The sequence below is a fragment of the Xenopus laevis genome, chromosome 7S, assembly GCF_017654675.1.
Source record: "Xenopus laevis strain J_2021 chromosome 7S, Xenopus_laevis_v10.1, whole genome shotgun sequence".
In the NCBI taxonomy this organism is placed as follows: Eukaryota; Metazoa; Chordata; class Amphibia; order Anura; family Pipidae; genus Xenopus; species Xenopus laevis.
The window spans coordinates 111,710,788-111,738,206 of NC_054384.1; the positions used below are offsets into that span (position 1 = coordinate 111,710,788).

The following is a 27,419-nucleotide window of genomic DNA, read 5'->3' on the forward strand; positions in this document are numbered from 1 at the left end:
TACTTGCAGCGGCACAGGGAGCAAGTTATTTTTTTATAGTAGCCTGAAAAAACAACACCAAAAAGAGTGAAGATCTCAAATATACATCAATGGACAATCACCCTTGTCAATGTTTGCCAGGTGATAGTACTCTATAAATGCCCTTGTCCGGTGACTTACATTTAATACTACAGAGGGATTGTTGGTTTGCTTTGAAGCCAGGTTATTGGTTTACAAAAAAAAAAAAACCCACAGAGCTTTTAAAGTGCCCAATGTAGCCGCAAGCACCTTTGCCTTCGAAAGTTAAAAAAACCTTAAAAATAGACACCAGCAATGAGAACACTAAGGCTTGGAGATGGCAGTTTGTAGTAAGCTTCTACTGGAAGCTGCCACCAAGTTTATTCATTTATTCAGGAAATCATCACAGAAGTAAAATACATAGAAAAGGACAGTGTGGATCCATTATATATCAGCCACTAGTGCATACCTTCTTTCTGATATTATATCATAAAAGTCTCTTATATCTTGTCCTGATGATTCCATAGATCCGTAAAAAGCCAGCTGGCTCTCCTGGTTTGCAAAGTCAACCTTTAAACCAAACAAAGTTGGGAGAAAAGTTTATTATGAAAGTGAAGATTTAACAGAGACCCCTAAAAGCTAAGGAATTCCACAACCCAATTAAAAGTCAGATTCATTACCAGTCAAGGAGTTAAAGGCAAATTATACTAAATTGGAACACAGCACTGTAAGGTGGTGGCATTTCACAAAATTTTAATGATGAAAAAAAGCCCCACAAGCAATAAAATATTAATATTGTATATTTTCAGTGGAATATTCTTATCACTTTAAAGACCTAGCTAATAATGATCCTGTCTGTATAGAACGTTCAATTGAGGGAATACAGGGATATGGGAGATAGCTCATAGTACAAGTTGATCCAGGGACTGGTCCCATTGCATCTTGGAGTCAGGAACATTTTTTCCCCTCTGAGGCAAATTGGAGAAGGCCTTCCTCTGGATGAACTAGCAGTTAGGCAGGTTATATATAGTCTTAAGGTTGAACTTGATGGACATGTGTCTTTTTCAACCTAATTTACTATGTTACTATGTTCTTTCTTACATACTATATTAAAGCAATAAAATCATTCAGTAACAGGGCATAACATGGAGGATGGGGCAAGGTTGCCTTTTCAACTGCTGCAGGTAATTTTCAAAAAGTCAGGCTTAAAATTTAGGATTAAGTCAAAGAAGACCATACCTGGGTTCTTTATGGTTTCACAACAAACAAAAATGCAAAGTTTAACTCATTTACACCAAGCAGAATAGTTCAGGAAGGAAGACAGAGCTGCAGGAAAATGACAGAGCATATGGCAAAGGCTCCATGGTTGGGAATATAAAGTTTAAAAAAACTGATGGAAGGTGTGTGTTGGCCTTCTTAAAGAATCACATTGACTGTGTGATATTATGTATTATTTGAACCCAAATAGATGGGGTATCTGTCTATGTTCTCTGTAATGGAGAGATTGGGGAATTGGTCTGTGATCCAATTTCTGGGTTTCCGTGGTGCAGTGGTTTAACTGCTTACCAGTAACAACCGATGTTTATGGAAACTCCAAGAAGCTTAGAGACACAAGACTAACACTATGTATACCTGCATTGGGCTCAATCCATATTCCCTGCATTGGGCTCAATCCATATTCCCTGTACTACTACAGCACAGACAATGTCGTCAGGGTCTCATATCCTTCCCCCATCATTATTACAATACAACTTGCCCAACAGCTATTATTTGGTTTCTTTATTTTATGAAAACTAAAAAATGTAAGATCATGATTTGATCAGTTATTAAGGTGGTCTTTGCACACCTTAACGTCATTCCCACCAATCTTCCTCCCCTTGGTCTCTTTTACAGCTGCTTGGGCATATTCAATCTCATTGTAGAGAACCAGGGCCATGCCTTTAAAGCGATCAAACACCACCTGTCAAAAAGAAAAAAAAAGCGTGCATAAGAGCCTCATCCCCTTATGGGTTATAAATAAGATCAGTGATCAACTCTGGATCCAACTGTGCCTATGGATCAATTGCCTTCTTTATCCCACGCAGTAATTTAACATAAAGGTATCCAACATGGAGACTATTTTTAATTGGCCATAGTTCCCATATACTAAGGATTTATGACAGATAAATTACATTTTATATATATATATATATATATATATATATATATATATATATATATATATATATATATATATATATATATATATATATATATTTCATTGTTACTGGTAAGTCAGCTGTGACTTTGAATTCTATTAGCCATGCTAAGTAATGATAACCCCTGGAAAGGCATGTATGATGACAATTCAAGGAGAACTGAAATGTGTCCATGTGAAGCTTTCATAACCATATTTTTTCTATGTGGGGGGCCATGTGAAGCTTTCATAAACATATTTTTGTGCTTTCGGCGTGTATCTGTTTGAATTATTTGTAAAGCACCCGAAACTTGTTTGAGACATGGTGAGTGCCGTGTGTGTGCACACTAACTGGTTATTACAAATGCAGTTGGATTACTGCACAGGATTATTATGGTGTGCAATATAAAATAAAGCCTTCTGAGTTTGACCATTTATGTAAAAATAAAGGAAAGATAAGGAAAGTATTTAGAAAGATGTAACAAGGACAGAGCGTGTTGCAAGCCACCAGCCTACCTTCACCACTGGTCCATAACGGCAAAAATGACGCGTTAAATATTGTTCCGTAATGTTGGATGAAAGGCCATCGATCCATACGCAGTTTGTGGGCATACTTTTCCCAAACCCCAGCTGCAAAAAAATGACAGAACAGCCACTGTAAAACAAATATAGCATTAAGCAGATTTGACCCCAATAATCCTGTCAGAGCCAAACTAGAATCTGCCACCAAACCTCCAAAACTGTGTGCATCCAAAAAATATCAATGTATCCCACATACTACTGTAACCTTATATTACACATCGCTTTCTGCACCAACTTAAGAAAATGTATAAATATCAGAGTATTGTGCACACATGCACTGAGAGAGGTGGAACTCAATACCTTTAGGCGGTTATTCCCCAGGTACTCGCCGTCGATCTTCTTAATTGCTTTGCAGACACTTCCAATATCAGAGTACTGCAGGAATGCATACTGAGGAACACCGTTCACTTTCTTAACATCGATATCCTGGACAAGGAACAAGATAAATAAGGTAAGATCAATGGAACAATGGCAGTTTCAGTTCATTTCAGACTGAAGGTAACTGGATTAAAATAGAAACATATAAAAATAAAATGTCAGCTGCAAAAGTCAGTCTAAAATACAGGCCAAGCTGCAGAATTGTGTGCTGTACCCCAGGGGAGTATCAGCAAAAGCTACCCCACCATATGAATGAAGAAACCCTAATAACCTTGTTTTGAGACAACAACATTAACAGTTAAACATTTGCTGCATTGTGAATAGTGCAGCACGGGAGCACAGGCCTTCTCTAATAAAGAAACAGACCCACACAAGGTCCCTTCAGTACAGAGGGAAGCCTCAACAATAATTAGCTGGTGTCATAGAAGACACTGAAGGGAAAGCACGACCCATGCAGTTTGGCGAATGCCTCACCACAGCATCACATACCACAATCTCCCCAAATCGCTGGAAAAGGTTGTGCAAGTCAAGGTGGGTCGTGGTCTTTTCCAGGTTTCCAATAAAGAGAGTCCTTGTTGCTTTTGGGTGAAACTCGTCTATTCTTTCATCCAAAGGTCGAAATTCATTCTCACTTTCAGTTTCTGGAAATACAATTAACGGGCAAAGAAACACCATTTAGATTCGTTGTTAGCCGACAGAAGAAATATTTAACAACATGATGCAACACACCCATCCCATATAAGAAAAGCTCTACCATTCTGCACCCAATAGATCATAGTGAGAGCATAGTGTGATACTAAAATTGACAGTTAGTATAGATATTGGTATATATAGTTTATAAGTAAATGGAGGGGTTGGTGTGAGTGTGTCTATGTATGGATGCTGGATTTCATTTGGAGGGGTTGAACTTGATGGATTTGGGTCTTTTTTTCAACCCAAATGAACTATGTAACTATTTTCTTTCTTTCTAAAAGACTGCATCAAACAAGGACTGGACAGCATAGTGTAACCTACAGATGTATGGCTGGTGATCTGTGTAAGACGGGTCCGTACCCTTCTTAGCAATCTAAGAAATATAAGTGGGGTTCTTTCTTCTAATAAAAGTCTTCCAATCTAAGAAATCAGCACAACAGGGTGATGTGAATGCAAAGGCAGATTTAATGTGGCAACTGCAATTTTGGCTAAGCATTCACATGCATTTTTGTGTCTAGGGCTGTATCTAACCTTAGATGAATCTTACATAAACACCTTATAGCAGTCATAAAGCAAGAATAACATAATTCACTTGGCGAATACTCTATTCCCAACTCTGGCGCATATTTGGATGGTAGAATTAGAGTGCGTACCTAGTCCTACCCATGCAGTCACTTCGATCTGCATGCCAAAGAAGAGTTTTCCTTTCGACGCATTAAGTGCCTTTTCCTGATCTTCCTGCTGCCTGAAAAACACCAGGCCATAGCGCTCTTCCAACACACCGTGAATCTGTACCGACGTCACCTTTCCGTACTTCTTGAACTCATGAAAAAGTCCATCTTTAAGGCTTGTATCTATTGATATGAAGACAAAGAATATCACTGTTCTGTTGCAAAGACCTAAATCCGCACAGAACACAATGATAGTGCGGCCCTTTTAAATGGAAACTGGTTGTATCCCAAATAACGTGCAAAGGCCAAGTACATGGATATGACTGATATACAGTTGTTCCAGGCTCCCACGGTACCTGTAGAGCGAACAGGAAGATTCTGAACTTTGATCCCAAAACTTCTACGTGGTTCATCTTTATCCAAGGAGAGGAGAGGCTGGGCAGGTGGTGGGGCTGGGACAGCAGCCGACTGCACTGAGCGGGCGGGAGACTCGTCACTTGAGCTGCTGCTCGATTCACTACTGTAAGAAAAAAAGAAATCACTATTGTAGAGACACAATACAATGAACACACAGCTGCTTGAAAAGGGGAGGCATGCTATGGCTATTCCTGTTGTATCATGATATAACCTGTGGGGCTCACCCTGCAGCACTCCAACTGAAAGGCAATTCCCAGCATCAAACTGAAGATCACTAAGTGCTAAAGGCGACATTTTTCCAGATAAGGTCTTAATATATAGGATTCATTAATGTTTATTTCATGATTGCAAAGGAAAACAAAATGTGGCAAATCCACTCTGTATTGCGGGGGCTTATTTACAGGAGAGCCAGAAGAGGGCGCTCGGTGACCGCACATGCAGTTCAGACAGAAATCTGCATCAGTAATGCACATAGATGCACAATGCGACGGAGCACAACCGCTATCTGCAGCTTCGCTCATCTTCCAAAGCACATTTTTTAAAAGCCCTTTGTCAAGCCATATAAGAGCCACACAGGAGAAACATGACTACAAATAAGACTAAAAACAAGGCCAAGATCTGCTGCTTATTCTTAGTAAAATAACACAATCATTTGCCTCTTGAATATATTAGTGAAGAAGAAAGAAGCTTAGTCACTAGTCAGTGAGATTCATGAGAAAGGGGCACTAAAACCAGTTTTTATGTCAGAATCAACACAGGGAACGCTACAAATCAGTCATAACATTTGGGTGACAAACCCTGCGCATACCAAAAGGGAGGATGGAGTCTCCCCAAAGTAAATCAGGCACGGGCAAGCTTTCATTCACACGTGTATTATGTGCATGGATTAGTATAATGAAATCGTGTAAACCCCTCCGACTTGGGCAGAACGACAGATATTTATATTTATACACAAACTTAGGATATTTCCCTTTGTCTCTCTAATGTACAGAGACACTTAGGCCTTCATTTGCCAGTACAAACAAATTAATACTGACCCCATAATATTCTTGGCCTCCACATTTAACTATAGAGATGTGATTTTGTTATAATTTGCCCCCTAAATAAAGGGAAGCAATGCATAACTGCCCACTACATGGAAAAGGTTGGGCAGCACAGCAGATTTTGTGCCCATCCAGCTCTTCTCAGGAGAAACCGAAGAAGAAATAAATGATGCACACCGTAAAAAGCACAATAAGTAAAATATCATGTTTTACTAGTTTCCCTTTAATACAAAAGTATCCTCTCATCCAACACTCACAGGCTACAAGAGAAAAATGCAACGATGGATAAAATATTTTCTATAAATACAGGTATTGCACCTGTTAACCAGAATGCTTGGGACCTGGGATTGACCGGATAAGGGATCTTTCCGTAATTTGGTTCTTCTTACCTCAAGTCTACCAGAAATTACTTTACATGAAATAAATCCAATAGGCTGGTTTTGATTCCAACAAGGATTAATTATATGTTAGTTGGGATCAAGTACACACTACTGTTTTATTATTACAAAGAAAAAGGAAATCATTTTTAAACATTTTGATTATTTGGATAAAATGGAGTCTACGGGAGACCGCTTTTCCGTAATTCAGAGCTTTCTGGATAACAGATCCAATAACTACTGTGTAGTCAGTGGAGACTGGTGCATGACTGGAAATAGCTCAATTTACACAAAGCATATTATATCACCCCCCATCCTTCTTTATGTGTGTGCTTTGGCTCCTGTGACCTTCTCTAAACTAGTCTGGATGGGCTTTTAAGGCAACCGCTCTCTGAATAGAGGAGACCCCGGCAGCCTAAATACACCTCCCCGGCCATTTCATCTTCTGCTTTTCTATTTCAAGGACAGAAAGTACAGGCAATATTAACCAAACTTAGTCGCCCGAAAAAGAGGCGATTTGTCGCCAGGCCACTAAATCTCCCCGAATCTTCGTGTGTGACTCTGCCCTTAATGAAATAACAGTCACTCTGCTCTTCCGAGGACACATTTCAGATTCATGGCAAGTTTTTGGCTAAGATTCCATGTGTGAGTAAGATAGGGAAAGCCCAGGTGTAAAATGAGCCACAGATTCTCAATGGCTCACACTATATAATCAGTAATAGAGGCAAGCTGGTCTGCGCACACCCGGAGTGGTGAGAGAGTGCAACATATGATCAAGAGCAGGATTTTTCCCCCCAACATCAACTTTACTGAACAAGGACAAGAGCAAGTTGTGACCATAAATGAAATTGTAGATGTCCTCCTCTGGGCTTGTAAATCTCCACTAACAAGGTGGGGTCAGAGGCAGCAGCAAAGACCCCTCAGAAAAAGATGCTTCAGGGATGAATTGACCTTTAAGGGCTGGGACACACTGGGCGATTTGGGGAGATTTAGTCGCCTGGCGACTAATCGATGTGACTTTTCTCGACGAATGCCTCCCCTCGCTCTGCGCCTGGATAAAATAAAAAATCGGTTGCGCTAATCACATGCGTCGATTCGTTTTCCGAAGTCGCCCTAAGTGTCCTCGTGAGGCAACTTCAGGCGACTTTGGAAAACTAATCGCCGTGTGTGATTAGCGCCGGAGGGGAGGCATTCGGGGAGAAAAGTTGCGGCGATTAGTCTCCAGGCAACTAAATCTTCCCAAATCGCCCAGTGTGTCCCAGACCTTAAAGGGATCCTGTCATCGGAAAACATGTTTTTTCCAAAAGGCACCAGTTAATAGTGCTGCTCCATCATAATTCTGCACTGAAATCCATTTCTCAAAAGAGCAAACAGATTTTTTTATATTTAATTTTGAAATCTGACATGGGGCTAGACATTTTGTCCATTTCCCAGCTGCCCCATGTCATGTGACTTGTGCCTGCACTTTAGGAGAGAAATGCTTTCTGGCAGGCTGCTGTTTTTCCTTCTCAATGTAACTGAATGTGTCTCAGTGGGACCTGGATTTTACTATTGAGTGTTGTTCTTAGATCTACCAGGCAGCTGTTATCTTGTGTTAGGGAGCTGCTATCTGGTTACCTTCCCATTGTTCTTTTGTTTGGCTGCTGGGGGGGAAAAGGGAGGGGGGCGATATCCCTCCAACTTTCAGTACAGCAGTAAAGAGTGACTGAAGTTTATCAGAGCACAAGTCACATGACTGGGGGCAGCTGGGAAATTGACAATATGTCTAGCCCCATGTCAGATTTCAAAATTGAATATAAAAAAATCTGTTTGCTCTTTTGAGAAATGGATTTCAGTGCAGAATTCTGCTGGAGAAGCACTATTAACTGATTCATTTTGAAATTTTTTTTTTTTTCCCATGACAGTATCCCTTAAAGGACAAGAAACACTCAAGCCATTAACATTACCATTATCATGTAACTGAAGAACTTCAAGGGTGAAGACAAACAGAGCTATTAGTAGCAACTACAAACTAAAAAATAGTGATCATTGGCTTTGCTAAGACACTACGGGGCAAATTCACTAAGCGCCGAAGCGCCAAACGCTAGCGTTAATTCGCTAGCGTTTGGCATTTTTGTTACTGCGCAAATTCACTAACGAACGCTGGAGTAGTTTTTTGGGGCTCCCCTCCTTCCCCCCTACATTTCCTGACTCATGGCAACTTACCTAGACAGTGGGCACATGTGTAGGGCAAAATAAACTTTTTATTTGCTGATTTGAAGGTTTTCTAGGCATTTGTAGTGCTGATACGTATTCCTCCATTGAAATTTGAATTTCGCGCCGTATGCAAATTAGCCTTCGCTAGCGTAACTTCGCTTTACATAGCGGATCAACGCTAGCGCAACTTCGCAACCTTACGCTACCCCTGAGCGCAACTTCGGATTTTAGTGAATTTGCGGAGCGCTGGCGGAACTACGCCTGGCGAAGTGCGGTGAAGCGCGGCGAAGTTGCGCCTGACGAAACTACGATTGTTAGTGAATTTGCCCCTACGTGTTTTTTATGTAGCAAATCCTTAGTATTGTCTATGGAAAGGTAATTTTTGGCATTTTGTAGCCACAACAGGTAGCTGCTACTAGTAAAAATATAGGATCCGTTACCTGGAAACCCATTATGCAAAAAGCTCTGAATTACGGAAAGGCCGTCTCCCATAGACTCCATTTTATCCAAATTATCCAGATTTTTAAAAATGATTTCCTTTTTCTGTGTAATAATAAAACAGTCGCTTGTACTTGATCCCAACTAAGATATAATTAATCCTATTCCTTATTTGAGGCAAAACCAGCCTATTGGGTCTATTTAATGTTAATATGATTTTCTAGTGGACATAAGGTATGAAAATGCAAATTACGGAAAGATCCATTATCCAGAAAGCCCCAGGTCCCGAGCATTCTGTATAATAGGTCCCATACCTGTAGCTCTGTGTGACTTCGCCTTAAGGGTAAGGTCACACTGGGAAATTCCCAACTGCTTCCCCGTCTTCTGCTAGAATGAAAAATCGCCTGCGGCATGGCACTCACAGCGCTTTGTTTTACAAAGTCGCCCGAAGTTTCCTCGTGAGGCTACTTCGGAAAACGAAGTGCCGTGAGTGCAATTCCGCAGCCGATTCTTCATTCTAGCAAGTGGAAGCAGTTGGGGGATATTAGTCGCAGTATCTCCCCGAACTGCCTTCCCCCTGCCCTCCGCTGGCTAAAATGAAAATTGCCTGTGGCAATGCACATACGGCGATTCATTTTCTGAAGTTGCCTCACGAGTAAACTTCGGGACGACTTCAGAAAACTAAGCGCACTTGTGTGTGATACTGTGTTACATGAAAACCTGCAACAGATTATCCTATCAGAAGAGAGAGCAGGGCCGAGGCAGAAAGGAAGGGCTGTGCTACATGTGAAATTCACAGCATGGGGTAAGAAAGGGAAAGGACCAGAAAGAGACTCCCCCTACTTACCCCCTGAGGTGCCATTTGTATCCTATAATAAAAAGAGGATTAGCAAACAGTATAACAAGCAGCATTAGGAGGGGTCCATACGAGTCCCATGTGTGAAGCTTAATGCAATTGTCTCTCCCCGCGCCTCTCTGATGTGCATGGGAACGTCCCCATCCTGGACATATTTAGTTCCATTAAAAGAGAACTAAACGCTAAAAATGAATATGGCTAAAAATGTCCTATTTTCTATAGTGAACTTATTGCAGGAGGCTAAAGTTTGAGCTTGTCAATAGCAGCAATGATCCAGGACTTCAAACTTGTCACAGGGGGTCACCATCTTGGAAAGTGTCTGTGACACTCACATGCTCAGTGGGCTCTGATTGGCTGTTGAGAAGCTAAGCTTAGGGCTCGTCACTAATTATCCAGCAGCAGAAAATGAGCTTCCCTGGCTGTAATATAAGCTGATGCTACAGGTTTGCTGATTATTCAATTCTGATGCTAATTGCACTGGTTTCTGTGCTGCCATGTAGTAATTATCTGTATTAATGACTAATCAGCCTTATATTGTGACATTTCTATTCTATGTGTACTGTATATTGTGAGTGGCTCCCTAAGCTCAGTAAGTGACAGCAGCACAGAGCATGTGAATCAGTGAATCAGCAGAAAAGAAGATGGGGAGCTACTGGGGCATCTTTGGAGACACAGATCTTTACTGCTAAAGGGCTGTGGTTGCCTTGGGCTGGTACAGAAGCACAAAACATCATGTACAACATTTCTACATACTTCATTAGTTAGCTTTTAGCTCTCCTTAAAATTTCAACAACCTTGGTACAAGAGATCTATTTTAGACTAAATGACTACAAAAAGGACAGCAATAGAGGTTGATTCTGGAATAGTTTTGTTACTGTTGCATCCAGTCTAAAAAATGCTACTGCATTAAAAAGCAGAATACACACAAGAAAAAGCTTCCCTGATGGAACGTGGCAGCAATGAGAAACAGGGATTGTAAACTCAGGACCTGGGGTTTTCTGGATAATGGATCTTTTCATACCTTAAGTCTATTAGAAAATCATTTAAACGTGAAATAAAGCCAATAGACTGGTTTTGCCTCCAATAAGGATTAATTATATCTTAGTTGGGATCAACTACAAGCGACTGTTTTATTATTACACAGGAAAAGGAAATCATTTTTAAAAATCTGGATTATTTGGATTTAGGGATGCACCGAATATACTATATTGGATTGGGCTGATCCACCGAATCCTTTGTGAAAGATTTGGCCGTATACAAAACCCTAATTTGCATATGCAAATTAGGGGTGGGAATGTAACAAGATTTTCTACTTTCTTCCCGAACCGAATCCTGAATTCGGTGCATCCCTATTTGGATTATACAGGTATGGGACCTGTTATCCAGAATGCTCGGGACTTGGGGTTTTCCGGATAACGGATCTTTCCGTAATTTGGGTCTTCATGCATTAAGTCTACTAGAAATTCATTAAAACATTAAACAAACCCAATAAGATGGGTTTGCTTCCAATAAGGATTAATTATATCTTAGTTGGGATCAAGTACAAGTTACTGTTTTATTATTACACAGATAAAGGAAATCATTTTTAAAAATGTGGATTATTTGGATAAAATGGAGTCTATGGGAGACAGCCATTCCGTAATTCGGAGCTTTCTGGATATCGGGTTTCCGGATAAGGGATCCTATACCTGTACTAGGGATGCACCGAATCCAGGATTAAATTCAGGATTCAGCCTTTTTCAGCAGGATTCGGATTCGGCTGAATCCTTGTGCCTGGCCGAACTGAATCCTAATTTGCATATGTAAATTAGGTTTGGGTAGGGAAATGCCGTGACTTTACGTCACAAAATAATTTCCCCCCGATTTTTTTTCTTTTCCTGACCCTAATTTGCATATGCAAATTAGGATTCAGTTCGATATTCAGCCAAATCTTTCACCAAGGATTCGGGGATAGGGTTTCCACCTGGCCGGTATTTTACAGGCCTCTATTTGGGGATTTGGTGGATTCGGCGCATCCCTAGATTATACTACATTTTGTACAAACATAAGAACACACACATTAAATGTAGAACACTGCAGAATATATTGGCATTTTATAAATACAAGTTGCTAATAAGTATGGACAGAAGCTGGGCCTCGCAGCAATGTAGCTGAGCAAGTTCCCTCCCACAGTGCCTCGCAACATATCTGGGTTAATTGGGAAGCAGTTGGCACATTATTAGAGAGTGTTAGCCCATCAGGCACGAGCACTGGGAGGAGAAAGAGCACGGAGAGTCCTTGGGAGGTGGCCCATAGCCAAGTGAAACTGGATTATTCCAGCCCAGACTGGTTGCACACATACAAACAAGGAGTCCCTTAGCATTTTGCAGGATTTGGGCAGCCTGACTGCAGCACAACTCCCATGGCTCCTGCCCAACACACACACACACACACACACATCAGATAAAGAAGTCGTCTTTGTGTTTCATTCCCACGCACACGACACATCAAACATCAACCCTTAGCATTCTGCAGGGGGAGGATAGCACTTGCCCTTTGTATTTTTAGTTCAGAAAGAGACTTATGCAAAACCCACAAGTGCTCAGGATCTGACACATAACCGCGACCTTTTCTCAGAGTGAAACGTGATTCTAAGGAAAATATCATAAAAACGAGTTTCCCCTTTATTCACGGTTTCATTTCTCTGCTTTCTCTGTGTGGTTCTGGCTAATCTGATTGGCTGGGACAGCTGCTAAAACAATGGATTGCAGAGATGCAAATGTAACAGATGAGCTCCCTGCGGCTCCTGGGACTCAGCTGCTGAACAGCTTCTTTATCCATCTCTGGGGGAAACACATTGGATGCGAGTAGAACGTGAGCAAGTCACTGTATTCTTGTGTGTTGTGTGATAGAGAAGGGCACAGGGAAAGGCCCAGCTCCACTGCTACATTGTTACAAGACAAACAGATACATTGTGTTACATTATTACAAATATCCTTTAGAAAAGGTACAGAGTAAAGCTCACCATAGACGTTAAAGTGATACTTCATGGAAAAAAAAAATTTCCCCCCAAAAACACATCAGTTAATAGTGCTGCTCCAGCAGAATTCTGTTTGGAAATCCATTTCTCAAAAGAGCAAACTGATTTTTATATTCAATTTAAAAATCGGACATGGGGCTAGACATATTGTCAGTTTCCCAGCTGCCCCCGTCATGTGACTTGTGCCTGCACTGTAGAATGGAACTACTTTCTGGCAGGCTGCTGTTTCTCCTACTCAATGTAACTGAATGTGTCTCAGTGGGACCTGGATTTTACTATTGAGTGTTGTTCTTAGATCTACCAGGCAGCTGTTTTCTTGTGTTAAGGTGGCCATAGACTCAAAGATCCGCTCGTTTGGCGGCATCGACAAACGAGCGGATCTTTCCCCGATATGCCACTAACGGCATGGCTATATCGGGGGTAATTCAAATGTTCGGCCGTATGGCGTATGTTCCAGGAACATCTGAGTACTGGGGTGTTTTCTGAGCAAAGATATTTAGTGAAGCAGTATTCAGTTGTATGAAATTAAATCAAATGTGAAAAACTGGCTGTGCAAAAATGTGGGTACCCTTGTAATTTTGCTAATTTGAATGCAAGTAACTGCTCAATACTGATTACTGGCAACACCAAATTGGTCGGATTAGTTTATTAAGCCTTGAACTTCATAGGCAGATGTGTCCAGTCACTAGAAAAGGTATTTAAGGTGACCAATTGCAAGTTGTGCTTCTGTTTGACTCTCCTCTGAAGAGTGACAGCATGGGATCCTCAAAGCAACTCTCAAAAGATCTGAAAACAAAGATTGTTCAGTAACATGGTTTAGGGGAAGGCTACAAAAAACATCTCAGAGGTTTAAACTGTCAGTTCCAACTGTAAGGAATGGAATGAGGAAATGGAAGGCCACAGGCACAGTTGCTGTAAAACCCAGGTCTGACAGGCCAAGAAATATACAGGAGCGACATATGCGGAGGATTGTGAGAATGTTACAGACAAGCCAAAGATCATCTCCAAAGAGCTGCAAGATCTTGCTGCAGATGCAGGTGTATCTGTACATCGTTCTACAATTCAGCACAATTTGCACAAAGAACATGTGTATGGCAGGGGGATGAGAAGCCCTTTCTGCACTCACACAAACACACTCGCTTGTTCTATGGAAAAGATCATTTACACAAGACACTGGCATTTGGGAACAAAGTGCTTTGGACTGATGAGACACAAATTGAGTTATTTGTCATAACAAAAAGCGCTTTGCATGGGGGAAGAAGAACACGGCATTCCAAGAAAAACACCTGCTACCGACTGTCACATTTGGTGGAGGTCCCATCATGCTGTGGGGCTGTGTGGCTAGTTCAGGGGCTGTGTGGCTAGTTCAGGGACTACTGGGGCCCTTGTTAAAATCCAGACACTCATCAAGGGCTATAGGAGGCATCTAGAGGCTGTTACATTTGCAAAAGGCTCAACTAAGTATTCATATAATATCTCTGTTGGGGTGCCCAAATTTATGCACCTGTCTAATTTTGTCAGAATACACATTGAATGTTTTCTGTTTTATATCACTGCTGAAATACTACGTTGCTACTTTGAAAGCTCAGCCACTGATAAACAAAACTCCAAAGAATTAACAGGGGTTCCCAAACTTTTTCATATGACTTTCATATGAAGCCCCCTGAAGATCTCCTGCAAACCGTGTATAGAGCAGCACCACTCCCTGCTATACAATGGCTGCTACACAGACATTAAAAAGCAAGTGCCACGTAAAGTCTGCTAATCTGCCACCTCTCTCATATATTATCTATCGGATTGCATCAGCTTTATGTTTAATGAGAAGCACTAAGCACTGCACTTATTAAATACACTAGTCTCTTACTGTACCTGCTGCACAAAGTCAGGCAAATGGGAGCTGTGTATAAATAGAAAACATAGGGAATGTTCTGGGCACACAATAAGCTATACCCTCATACTGTACTGTCCAAGGGAATCAATATGGCACCTCCTCCTCCCTTATGTATAAATACAAATATACAGAGAAGGAATGTTCTGGGCACACAATAAGCTATACCCTCATACTGTACTGTCTAAGGGAATCAATATGGCACCTCCTCCTCCCATATGTATAAATACAAATATACAGAGAAGGAATGTTCTGGGCACACAATAAGCTATACCCTCATACTGTACTGTCTAAGGGAATCAATATGGCACCTCCTCCTCCCATATGTATAAATACAAATATACAGAGAAGGAATGTTCTGGGCACACAATAAGCTATACCTTCATACTGTATGAAGGGAAACAATATGGCAGCTTTTATCTGAATGTATGAAAATAATTATTAAAATAATAAATGTAATTTATGATGGCCTTTATTGGCCAGTACTGTCAATAAAATGGTTAACTGCCATCTAGGGGGACCAGCAGCATGAAATATGTTTTAACATGTAATGTTTTAAAAATATATTAAAAAATAAGTTCACACCAAGCAGAGTATTAGTATTAGTAGTAGTAACAATAATCTTATACATACTGGTGGCAACACAAAGAACCTGACCACAAGCCACTGCGTACAACTGCCAGAAGCAATGGATCTCTCACATCACACTCATCCATACAGAAGCACTTTATACTCTTCCAAAATGTACTTAATTTCTGCAAACTATACAATCCCATTTTAAAATGAGGAAAACCCTTATAAGCTGTGCATTGTTATTCATTTGTTTATCATCCGCCTGTGCTAAGAGAAGATCTAGGGCTGGCATTATCAGCAAGCACTGAAAGTAATATCATTATCATCTGTGAATAATGAAATAAAAGGTGCGACTAAGTTTCATGCTTCATATTGTGTTGTTGTGTCTCTGCCGATTGTCTCGATGACTCTTACTCGCTCCCTCCCGGGTTTATCTGCAGTTTGGTACATGTGATGCTTGTATGAAATTACAGCAGGACAGAAAGGATTGCCAAGGTCGTTGGAAACCAACGAGTTTTGTGTTACTGCCGATTGCAGGGATTTGACAGAACGTGGAACATAACTCAGAATGAGAAAATGTGCTTCTCACATATATGCCTTGTAAGGTCATTTAAATAAAAGGCATTGGCATTTTGCTGCTCTTCTTCCCTGCAGAAAACTGATCATACGTTTAAAGGAACATGTTACGAGTCACAGACTTTCAAAGAGCTCTGTTGTTTTTCCAGGCCTCATTCATTTTGAAACCCTGAAAGCTCAGCAGGTCACATTTCAAACACGAGAGTGAAACTCATAGAGATACATGCTACAGCTCTACACTGCTTAAAGGGATCCTGTCATCAGAAAACATGTTTTTTTTTCAAAACACATCAGTTAATAGAGCTGCTCCAGCAGAATTCTGCACTGAAATCCATTTCTCAAAAGAGCAAACAGATTTTTTTATATTCAATTTTGAAATCTGACATGGGGCTAGACATATTGTCACTTTCCCAGCTGCCCCCAGTCATGTGACTTGTGCCTGCACTTTAGGAGAGAAATGCTTTCTGTAACTGAATGTGTCTCAGTGGGACCTGGATTTTACTATTGAGTGTTGTTCTTAGATCTACCAGGCAGCTGTTATCTTGTGTTAGGGAGCTGCTATTTGGTTAACTTCCCATTGTTCTTTTGTTTGGCTGCTGGGTGGAAAAGGGAGGGGGCGATATCACTCCAACTTGCAGTACAGCAGTAAAGAGTGACTGAAGTTTATCAGAGCACAAGTCACATGACTTGGGACAGCTGGGAAATTGACAATATGTCTAGCCCCATGTCAGATTTCAAAACTGAATATAAAAAAATCTGTTTGCTCTTTTGAGAAATGGATTTCAGTGCAGAATTCTGCTGGAGCAGCACTATTAACCGACTCATTTTGAAAAAAATGTTTTTTCCCATGACAGTGTCCCTTTAAAGATTGCAGGCCTCTGATTTCCAGATATAAAGCCCACGGAGTAATCAGTAAGGGTAGACCCCCAAGTATAACTCTTAAGGTGGCCATACACACAAAAACTGTAACCCTTCCCACAACGAGAAATGGCAACTTGAATTTAAAGAAAAAAAGCTAAGGGAGGACGGAGCCGGTTATCCAGAATGGGGTTTTCAACATAAGGGGTCTTTCTGTAATTTGGGTCTAAAATCATTTAAACATTAAGGGGCAAGTTTATTAAGGGTCAAATAGTAAATTCAAATTTCCGGATTCACACATTCGAATTATAATCCCCCAACTGAATGTAAATGCTATTGTGATATTTATCACATCTCGACCAAGGAAACAGTTCAAGTTTGAATATTTGGCACCTAAAACCTGCCGAGTTCATGTACAAGTCAATGGCAGAGGTCTGTTGAACCATTTGAAAATGTTTATTGCCTTATTGACATTCAAGTTGATTCGAATTTTCAGGTCGGGCAATATTCGATCGAATATTAGACAATGAAATGTTTTCTTAAATAACCTCCCATTCGAGTTGTGAGTATATTCTAAATTATTAGACACATTCACATAAATTCAACATTTAATAAATCTGCCCATAAATTCAATAAGATTGTTTGGACAACAGGTTTCCAGATAACAGATCACATACCTTTATTGCTATAGTGAGATTCAAAATACAGGAACCAATATTACCCATCTGATTGACAGACCGAGTCGGCAGCATATTGGCCCATGTGTGGGGACATCAGACGGGCGTCCCCGATCCATATCTGGCCATCACGATAGGGTAGGTTAAAAAAATCCGCTGACCGCAGGTATCAGATCCATTATGACCCGATCGTTGGGCCCTAGGGCCCATGATCGGATCAGCCCGATATCGGCCACTTCAATGTGGGTATATTGGCGAGAGATCCGCTCATTTGGCGACATCACTAAACGAGCAGATCTCTTATGTCTATGACCACCTCAACAAACATGTGCTAGAAATTAATCGTGTGCAGTTTTATCTGTTTTCTATGGCCAGCTTTAAAGGGGACCCATCGCCCAAAAAAAATATTCAAAATCCTATTTTATCATATTAGTCAAGCAAAATGAACTTTAATTACACTTACTGTATATAAATTATTTGAATCTCGTTTCCTTCAGTCTGGGAATTAATAATTATAAAAGCAGGCAGATGCCATTTTGTGGACACTGTTATTAAGTCTTGTATCATCTCAGAATCTTGTTTGTGCACCAGAATGGGGGACCTGATGTCCATCCCCATGTCCTGGTTACACAATTAAATGGTGAAGAGATTGGGGGGAATATGTGGAGAGCAGTGACATATAGAAAGTGCTGAATGGAAAGTTAAAGTAATTGTCTGCCCCACCTCTATGCCTAAGGTAGAGTTCTGCAGCAGGTCGGGTACCTGTGGGTTACCCGCAAAAACCTGCGGAACCCTGTGGGCTGCAGATAGAAGTTTCGGGAGCAGGTATAGACGCGGGTCGGCGATTCTCCGGGTTTGTGGGTCGCTGTTCGGGTCCCAGGTCTTCTCAAAAGCGAATCTTACTCAATTTTTTCTAATTACACCTACTTCTAATGATGTCACTTTCTGTTTACAACGACAGCACTTCCTGTTTTACTCATTTTTTTCTGATCACACCAACTTCTAATGATGTCACTTCCAGTTTACAACGACCGCACTTCCTGTTTCTTGATGGTCAGCGGGTTATGGATAAGGTACTTGTAGGTCGGGTAGCGGGTCCAAGCGGGTAAGTATTCTGGTTGCGGGTCGGGTTCAGGTTTAACAAATTGGTTCTGTGCAAGACTCTAGCCTAAGGCATAGAGACAGTCAGACAATATTTGATTGACAGCTGAGATTTTTAAATGAGCTTAAAACAGATATGAATGTTTTAATTAAAAATAGAAATTGGATTTTATGTTTAATTTGAAAAGGACTATTATTATACAGCTTTGTGTTTCTGGGTGGCAGGTCCTCTTTAACCTTATGTTTATAAAATTAATGAGGTTACTTAACCAGCTTCCATGTTGCATTATACAATAGTAACGGCTAGTGATTATTTACTGGTCTCCATATCTACTCAAAAAGAAACACCAGGAAAGCATGGCAGCAAACAAAAACATTGCTTTATCAGTTTTAGCAGTTGTTATTTAGCAGTTACTAGATGCACTTTTAGAGGTCATCGCAGAACTAAGTGCAGAGATTAGCAACTGCTGCCAAGTCCAGAAAACGCAGAACTGCAGCTCACAATAGGCAAAATGATAAACATCGGAACCAGCCAATGTCTTATATTATTTGACCTGCATTAAAATTAACATTAATATCTGAACAGAGGGACAGCTGTGTACAAACTATATTTCAGCCTTTACACAAGCATTGCCAGTCCTACCTCAGAGATTAAGAGATCCATTTTGTACCCAAGCCCTAGCAAAGGTGCAACCCTCCCCACTCCCATGTTTGTCCAGCAGCTGCTTCTATAAATGATGTATGGCAGCAAACAGTATTTGGATGGCACCAAGGCTGCGTGATAGTTGTGAATAATTCATGTCCCATTAGGGATTCTGTACACCCAAAATTCAATCACTAACTGCCAACAGATGATTTGGGAATTAGAAAAAAAGAAGCATGCCTACTAACGCTGCTCTTCAACCAGAACCTGAGCATCTAGCATGGAGGCATCAAACCTCAGGCTGTTAAATTACAACTCTCTGCATTCTAACAGTGGCAATTCTTATTAATAATATCTTAACAGCAGCTAGAGCGCCACAGGCTCAGCAAGACAATGAAATGGCAAGTCAACCCCAAAATAAAAATTTGCCTAATAAAAGAAAACATTCTAAGCAACTTTGCAATACACATGCATTACAAATGTTCTATGGGTTTTAAGTTATTAGTGGTGCTTGCGAAGCAAAGCATCACTACTGTTATCTTGCAAACTTATTTTTATTCTTCTTCCATATGAAAGTTTGGCGCGTAACTAGTCCCGCACCGTTTGTCCTAGACCCATGAATGAGGTGTCAAATCGTGCGGCTTAATCGGGAATGGGGTGGTATGACTTTTCTAAGGGGTGGGTGGTTAATTGCCCCTTGCGGGGGCAATTAACCACCCCGAAAAGTCCCATAGATTAACATTGAGGCCAACTTTTGACGGATTCTAGCGCAGAGAGGGAATCTTGTAGAAACGTTAAATTTACCACATTTGAAGAGGTTTGCGACCTGTGTCAGATGATACCCCACACGAGGGTATAAGTTTTACCCCCGGGGCAGGAGAGGTCCCCAAATTTGCCCATTGACTTATAATGGGGAATTTATCGAATAATTAGTTTGTCGCAGACCCATGAATGAGGTGTCAAACCGTTCAGCTTATTCGGGGAATGGGGTGTTGTGACTTTTCTGTCCTATTTTGGGGACCCAAAAAAGTGAGCGGAGCCGCAAACAACCAATCAGATTTTCCCTATTGACTTCAATGAGAAAATGTAAACAGCTGTAATTCTCACAGTAATAAAGCCAGAGCTCCAAACTTGGCACCGGTGGGTCACTGGGTGACTGCAGCCAAAATTTACAAAAAGTGGGCGGGGTCTATAACAGCCAATCAAATTTCAGCCATTCAATTAAATAGGAAAATTTTAAACTGCTGCCCGCTCTTAGACGGTTAATGGCAGCCTCCTCAAAGTTGGCACAGTTGGTCACTGGGGGGACTGGGATTAAAATGAAGAAAAGTGGGTGGAGCCAAAACCAAACCAATCAGATTTCTTGATTGGTTTTAATGGGAAAAATTAAGAAGGCTGCCATTCTCTCAGTATTGATGTCAGGGACCTTTGAATATCACAAATGTGGTCGCTGGGGGTTTCCACTTCAAGTTTTAGAAAAAGTGGGCGGAGCCACAACAACCAATCAAATTTCATTCATTGATTTTCAATAGAAAAAAATAGAAATGCTGCCATTTTTACACATTAAATGACAGCATTCCCAAACTTTGGTATGTTAGTCACTGAGTGACTGTGGTTCACAATTAGGAAAAAAAGGGGCGGGGCAACAACAGCCAATCAGATTTGGGCCTGAGTTTTGCCACGGCAAGCACCACTCACATTTTCTTCAGGAAATGTACCTCTCTAGTTTGCATATGTATTGCTATTGAACGCGGTGTTTGTCTGTCCCTTTCTATTCTGAGACTGTTGATAAAATGTAAGACAAGGAAGCTGATTAAAAGACCTGACTTTGCTGGGGAACCAAAACTTTTCCAACATTGTTTAAAAAGGAATAATCAGGAATTAAGCAAATGCTGCACGTAACAGCAAACATTTTTATAATAACTTTAAAAGCACTGAAAATGTTTAATTAATATATATTGGAAAGTTGCTTAAATTAGGTTTTCACTTATTAAGCAAATTTTTATTTAGGGTTGACTTGCCATTTAAAGGGGTTGTTCACCTTCTCAACACTTATTTCCAGTTGAGTTGTTTTCAGATTGTTCACCAGAAATAAATCTCTTTTTCAATTGCTTTCCATCTTTTATTTTTTATACCGGTTTCCCGAAATTTAAGATTTAGGTTTATTGTTCCTGGTGCTTGTCTGGCAGCCCATTAATTCAGGTGCAGATGGGGTCACTGACCCCATCTAAAAAGCAAATGCTCTTTAAGGCTACACATGTATTGTTATTGCTTCTTTTTATTACTCATCTTTCTATTCAGGCCTCTCCTATTCATAGTCCAGTCTTGTATTCAAATCAATGCATGGTTACTAGGGTAAGCTGGGCCCTAGCAACCAGATTACTGAAATTGAAAACTGCAAAGCTGCTGAATAAAAAGCTAAATAACTCAAAAAACACAAAAAGTAAAAAATGAAAACCAATTGCAAACTGTTTTCACTGCAACATGAGAAAACAAATAGAAAACAGAAATTATTTGGAAAAACAACTGAACTGTAAAAAAGTTTTGAACGTCAACAATCCCTTTAAAGGAACAGTTCAGTGTGAAAATAAAAACTGTGTAAATAGACAGCCAGGGTAACCAATCAGTGGAAAGCAAGAGAGCTGAAAAGCAGGAAGTAGTGTTCTGGCTATTATGTTACACACCCAGTCACGCCAGCCTTTATACATTACATTTTTGCCTATAACTATATAAGAAACATTTTTTATTTTGCACAGCCTATCTTTTTACCCAGTTTTTGTTTTTATTTTTACAATGAACAATTCCTTTAAAGAACAATAAGTTTATATTTAGACCCTTGATCTCCTGCCAAATCCTTGAGACTGCCCTTTACTGGCACAGCTTTGTTATAAATAAAAACACAGCGGTAGTAGACGCTCATCCACTGTATCATTCACTGATGTGAGAGACCCATCTATATTAAAGTCATTACCACAAAATAATCATAATCCATGTTATTTTTAGAGGAATGTCTTATTAAAGGAGAAGGTAAGCCACCGAAGCAGTTTATTGCCAACAGATTGTGGTGTTTCTTTTGACAGAGGACTCAGATCAGTGTTACTTTGAGGGTTTGCTGTTGTATTTATTTTTAAATAAATTAATTTTAGCCTTTCCTTCTCCTTCAAACAGCACTCTGTGTAACAAGTCTGGGATGGATTTGAATGCATATTGAGACCGTTTTACTGTGAAATGTTTATGAAATTAAAAAAACACATTAGGAAATTATACTTGAGTTATATTTATGACAGTTGTGTTGTGATAGTGACAACATAAGCATCACAAATTTTGTCTGCAAGTTAGGTCAGCGACTCTTAGTGGTTCTTTAACGCAATTTCTTTTTTTTTTATATATTCTATTTATTTTATTAGAAAGCAGGTTATAAAACCCCTCTCTCTTTCTATTCTTGTTGCTCCGCTGACTCACTGACCTAGCAGGCAGAGGTGATAAATAGGGAAAATGTTGTCCAGATCTGCACATGATTGCACTGCTCAACACAAGTGTAATCCATGGATTTGCAGTGGTTGTGTGACACTATCAGACCTACCTGTCACTACTGGTACTACTGCTGCTGCTGAGAGAGTCACTACTAGAGGATCTACTCCTGGATCCGCTGCCGCTGGGAGATCTGGTTGGCCGTGATGCTTGGCTAGCCAACCTTTGAGGAGACTGGTTCCTAGATTGGGATGAATGGGGTGACCGGCTCTTGCTGTGCTGGTAATTCCGTTCAGGGCGTCTCCCTCGTACCTCCCGTGAAAGTTCGCTTCTGAAAATGTCCCGGTGAACAACACTGGGTAATGTAAACTGCTCTCGGGCCCTGGATTCATAGCGGGTATCGTGAGTGTCAAATCGGGTAGGGCTTCGCCTTGAGTTATAGTATATTCCATGCTGTAAGGTCCGTTCTCGCGCGTCTCTATAGTAATCCGTATCGTAATTTCGAGTTCGGTCAAATCCAGTCCCACGCTCGTGGTGTCCATAGGCACTCTGTTCATACGTTCGCTCCCTTGTATCAGAAGTTCTGCAAAGAGAAAAGGGAAAGAGTGCTTTAGTTGCTAGCAATGAAAGGGTTTCATGAGACACGCACTTCATGCAAGCAAACCTGCCTACCACTTTGATTAAATTAATGAGAAATAAACAAAATTTTACTATCTGCCTATCCACTCATTAGCATGATCATTGTTTCTAGGTTGTAAGACTTTTCCTGGAAATTATTCACTGTGAATAATTAAAACTTTTTGCACTGGCTGAGAAAGAAAAGTTTTGAAAAAAGTATATAAGTTGTGGTTAGAGCCTAAACAAAATATGTAAAATGATAAGGAAAAAAAACTAATAGCATCTATGCGCATGGTTGAATCAATCAATAACTAGGATAATTACTGAAGACTGCACTAGAAAAATGTAAGAGCATGCTTGGAAACACAAGGACCAGCCTTAAAGGGATTGTTCACCTTTAAATTAACTGTTAGTATGATGTAGAGAGTTTGCAATTGGTTTTCATTTTTAGTTACTTAGCTTTTTATTTATAAGCAATTTCAGCCACCTTGTTGCTAAGGTCCAAATTATCCTACAACCATGCAGTGATTTGAATAAGATACTGGAATACGAATAGGAGAGGGCTTAATAGGAAGAGGAGTAATAAAAAAGTAGCAATAGCAATAAATGTGTAGCCTTACAGAGCAATTGTTTATTTAGATGGGGTCAATGACCCCCATCTAAACAATAAATAAAGACCAATTGTAAAGTTGCTTAGAATTAACCATCCTATAACATACTAAAAGTTAACTTAAAGGTGAACCACCCCTTTAAGCAAAGCTGTGACAACGTGTGGGTGACCCTCAATGGTGCAATTGTTTGCATCACTGCAGACATGCAGCCAGACCGATTCTGGAGTGGTTGTTGACATGGTCCAAAGCTAGCCTATAAGTGCAATCACTTAAAATATACAAAGGCTAACAATCGGCTTAGATGTACATACTGTCCTTTTGAGGCAGCAACTTGTAATCCCACAATGCATCTTATTTCAACCGTCTAGTGATTGAGTATCAGCTGAATATTACCTATCAGACTCAACCTTAAAAGTAGCAGTGGATGTTCGTATTGTATACGTAGGGAGGTGTTTACTTATTTCTACACAAGTTGTTTAATATGTGGAAGCTAGTTGAGAGTGCAGTCACTTGCTGGAAATGGTCCTGTGTTCGTTATGCTATGAGGCTTACTGCTTTATGACTTTAGTGTATTAATGTGGTATACAAACATAATATGGCTCTTTTAACATGACCAGTTGTTAAAATTGCCTTAATCATTGCTTCCCATCTCTGAGCAGTCTGTCTTCTGACGAAACAAGTCCATTCCTTTATTGCAGGTTTAGAAAAAAAAAAAACTGAAAAAATCTTTGCTGCTTCACTCGGAGCGGAATAGGTAGTCTTCAGTAATTACCCCCTTTTTGCCAGCAAATGTTTATGGCCTATATTTCTTGATGATTAATTATATGTTTTATTTAACCCAAACCCAAAATTGCTAATTGTTTACACTTAAAATAATTACTAACAATGTCATTATTTAAAGCTAGAAAGACAGGAAAGTCTCTCTACTTTTCTCATAAAGAATGAGAAAAGCATTAGGGAAAAGTCAGACGCAAGATTCCCAGCTATACACACACACACCAATACAATTGCTATCATTTATTAATCACTGTAGTAAAGGAGCAGAGGAGAAAGCAGAGACGGAAGGCCTGGAAGTTCTAACAAAAGCCGTTTAATACATATATTTATAGATCTATTCATTCTACTGGGGTTAGTGGAAATAAAGGGTGACGTGGGTTAGGATAGGGGCTAATATATATAGGGCAGCACATACCAACCTTTTCCAAGTGAGGAAACACGACCTAAATCCCAATTAAATCTAGGGAGTGATTTGAGAACATAACTTCCCCAATTTGGTCCCTTTACATGGGTAATCCACCTTCTCAATGAGGCAAAATGGCAAAGGGTTTCAACATTGACCAAAAGTACTTTGGATGAAAAACAAAATTCTTAGTGAGAAGACGAAAAAGTAAAAAAGCCATGATGAACCAATCCAGAGGGGTTAGCCATCCTATGGTTTAAAAAAAAAAATATATATATGTATAGAAAAATATCCATCCCCCTTATTTCATATTAATCCACTGTGGATTTTGGAACAAAAGGATTAAAAGAAAAATAAGTCAATTCCTATTAATCAAGCAGCTGGTTGAAAAAAAACAAAAAAAGTCTTCTGAAATTCAAGGGATCCACGGTTTAGTCTAATGAAGCCATTCCTTAACTTGGGTAGGTTGTTGCGATCCAGGGCAATTATTTCCCACATCATAAGAAAAATATTCACTCAAAAATACCCATTTAAAGAAAAAGTTACGTGTGTGTTTAGAAGTGTTCCTATATAACTTTTTAACACTTTAATACCATTGCAGCACCAGTCCAGTAAATGTCTATATCGCTCAACAAAGAATAGATATCCCAGAGAAGAGTTCCACATGTAGCCCTTTTAGTGTAACAGATACGCAAGCCATGTGATAAATCCATTTGTGCAAATCCATTCAGAGCAGTCTTCTGCCTTCACTTGTATATTCCAAATTCTTTTGGGTGCACAATCCAGACTCTTGCTTGCATGAAGTGCATAAGAAAAGTCTTGTTTGTGATCAATCCATTTCCAGTGCTACGCTGCTGCCATAATCCTACAATGCTGCCTGCTGTAGACTTTATGGAATATACCACTCCAGCGACTGTTTAGTTTAGAGGTTGAATCCTTGTAAACTCCATGGATAAATCCAGAGCAGCGGTACCATCCACAGGCAGGGAGAAGATCAATCCAGAACGCAGTCAAACCCATGCAATACTTCCAGAGAAAGACTGAAGTTTAAGCGGACATCCATCCAGCCAATCCTTAGTAGATCCACAAGAACCCAGCCATTAGAATAAGAATGGTTTCCAAACCCATGAGGAAGCAAACAGATCTCCCAACATTTTAAATCCATCTGGGGGCCCTATGCGAGTTTGGTTTTTTTTTTTTTCCTCATAATAATAAAAACAAAATACCTGCCTAGAGAAACCTTACAACTTACCCATCGAGTCTCCGTTCATAACGTCCTTCCCGTGCATGAAGGGATTGTGAAGGGCCGTAAGTGGGCCCTCCAGCACTTCCTCTGAACCCAGAAACCTCTCTACTACGAGACGTTATGGAAACTGTATCATCCAAAACTCGAGCGGCACCCGGAATGGTGCCTGGTTCATTGTAATCCGTTCGAAGGTCTCTGTCTCCCATTTTATTAACGGCATTGTGTGCCTTCTGTGCACTTTTGATATCCACAAAATCCACAAACGCAGCCACGCCACCATCAGATCCCCTCTTGGGCAAAATTTTGACACTTTCGACACGTCCATATCTATAAAAAGCAAAGAGAAAACAAAAAGGGAGGGGGGGGGAGTCAATGTTATGGTTACACGTTACAATATAATTATATTTAGGGCAAGGATTAACATCGGCAAAAAACCATTAGGAAATAAAAATGCAGAAATGGCAGTAAGAGATATGGACTATATATATATATATATATATATATATATATATATATATATATTATATATATATATATATATATATATATATATATATACACGTAGAACTTACAGTAGATATCAATAAATCCAATAGTCACACACTTTGATTCCTGCAGAGCTTAGATCACCAGCAGTCCTAATTAAAGGCCAAACGATACTGTTTCTGACCGACATTAGAAATGCTGAATCAGTCAGAGAAATGGAGGCCAGACCTGCTCAATAATAATGCTAAACAGCAAATATTACACAATAAGCTGCATGACTGAATGACTTGCTCATGGCACTAAACAGAACAGAATATCATATCCAGATGTAGCACAAAGCCCTTTAATATTTAAGAAAAGGAGGGATGACTTTCTCCGGTTTGTGCCACAAACACATCTGGAAGTCATTTCAGGCCATTTGTAATTTTGGTAACAAAAGGGGAAAAATAAAGAACAAAAAATTCAAATACTGCCAGCTTGTGTTTCAGCAGCTCCCCGGGCTCCAGCAACGAAAGGAGAAACACTCTCTAGAAGCAGTTTTGGCCGATATTTCCCCATATAATGTTCCTCATATGTATATAGACATTCAGACAGCAATAGAAATGTATTTAAATAAAACACTAAAAATGCAAAAGAAGCATCAAAGAG

At 40.0% G+C, this 27,419-nt stretch overlaps 1 protein-coding gene across 2 annotated transcripts in view; it reads right to left on the bottom strand.

The window, feature by feature from the left end:
• LOC108697856 (msx2-interacting protein) overlaps positions 1–27,419 on the bottom strand; it is a 55,464-nt gene that overhangs the window by 20,542 nt on the left and 7,503 nt on the right. Inside the window, exons 2-10 of one of the 2 annotated variants that reach the window (XM_018228306.2) lie at positions 26,292–26,612; positions 22,743–23,213; positions 4,854–5,017; positions 4,480–4,680; positions 3,623–3,774; positions 3,056–3,181; positions 2,690–2,803; positions 1,844–1,957; positions 467–567 (exon numbers count right to left, since the gene is read on the bottom strand). In XM_018228306.2, coding sequence (XP_018083795.1) covers positions 467–567; positions 1,844–1,957; positions 2,690–2,803; positions 3,056–3,181; positions 3,623–3,774; positions 4,480–4,680; positions 4,854–5,017; positions 22,743–23,213; positions 26,292–26,612 — 1,764 coding nt within the window. The remainder of the gene's footprint in view (positions 1–466; positions 568–1,843; positions 1,958–2,689; positions 2,804–3,055; positions 3,182–3,622; positions 3,775–4,479; positions 4,681–4,853; positions 5,018–22,742; positions 23,214–26,291; positions 26,613–27,419) is intronic. The other variant, XM_041571776.1, reaches the window with a different exon arrangement.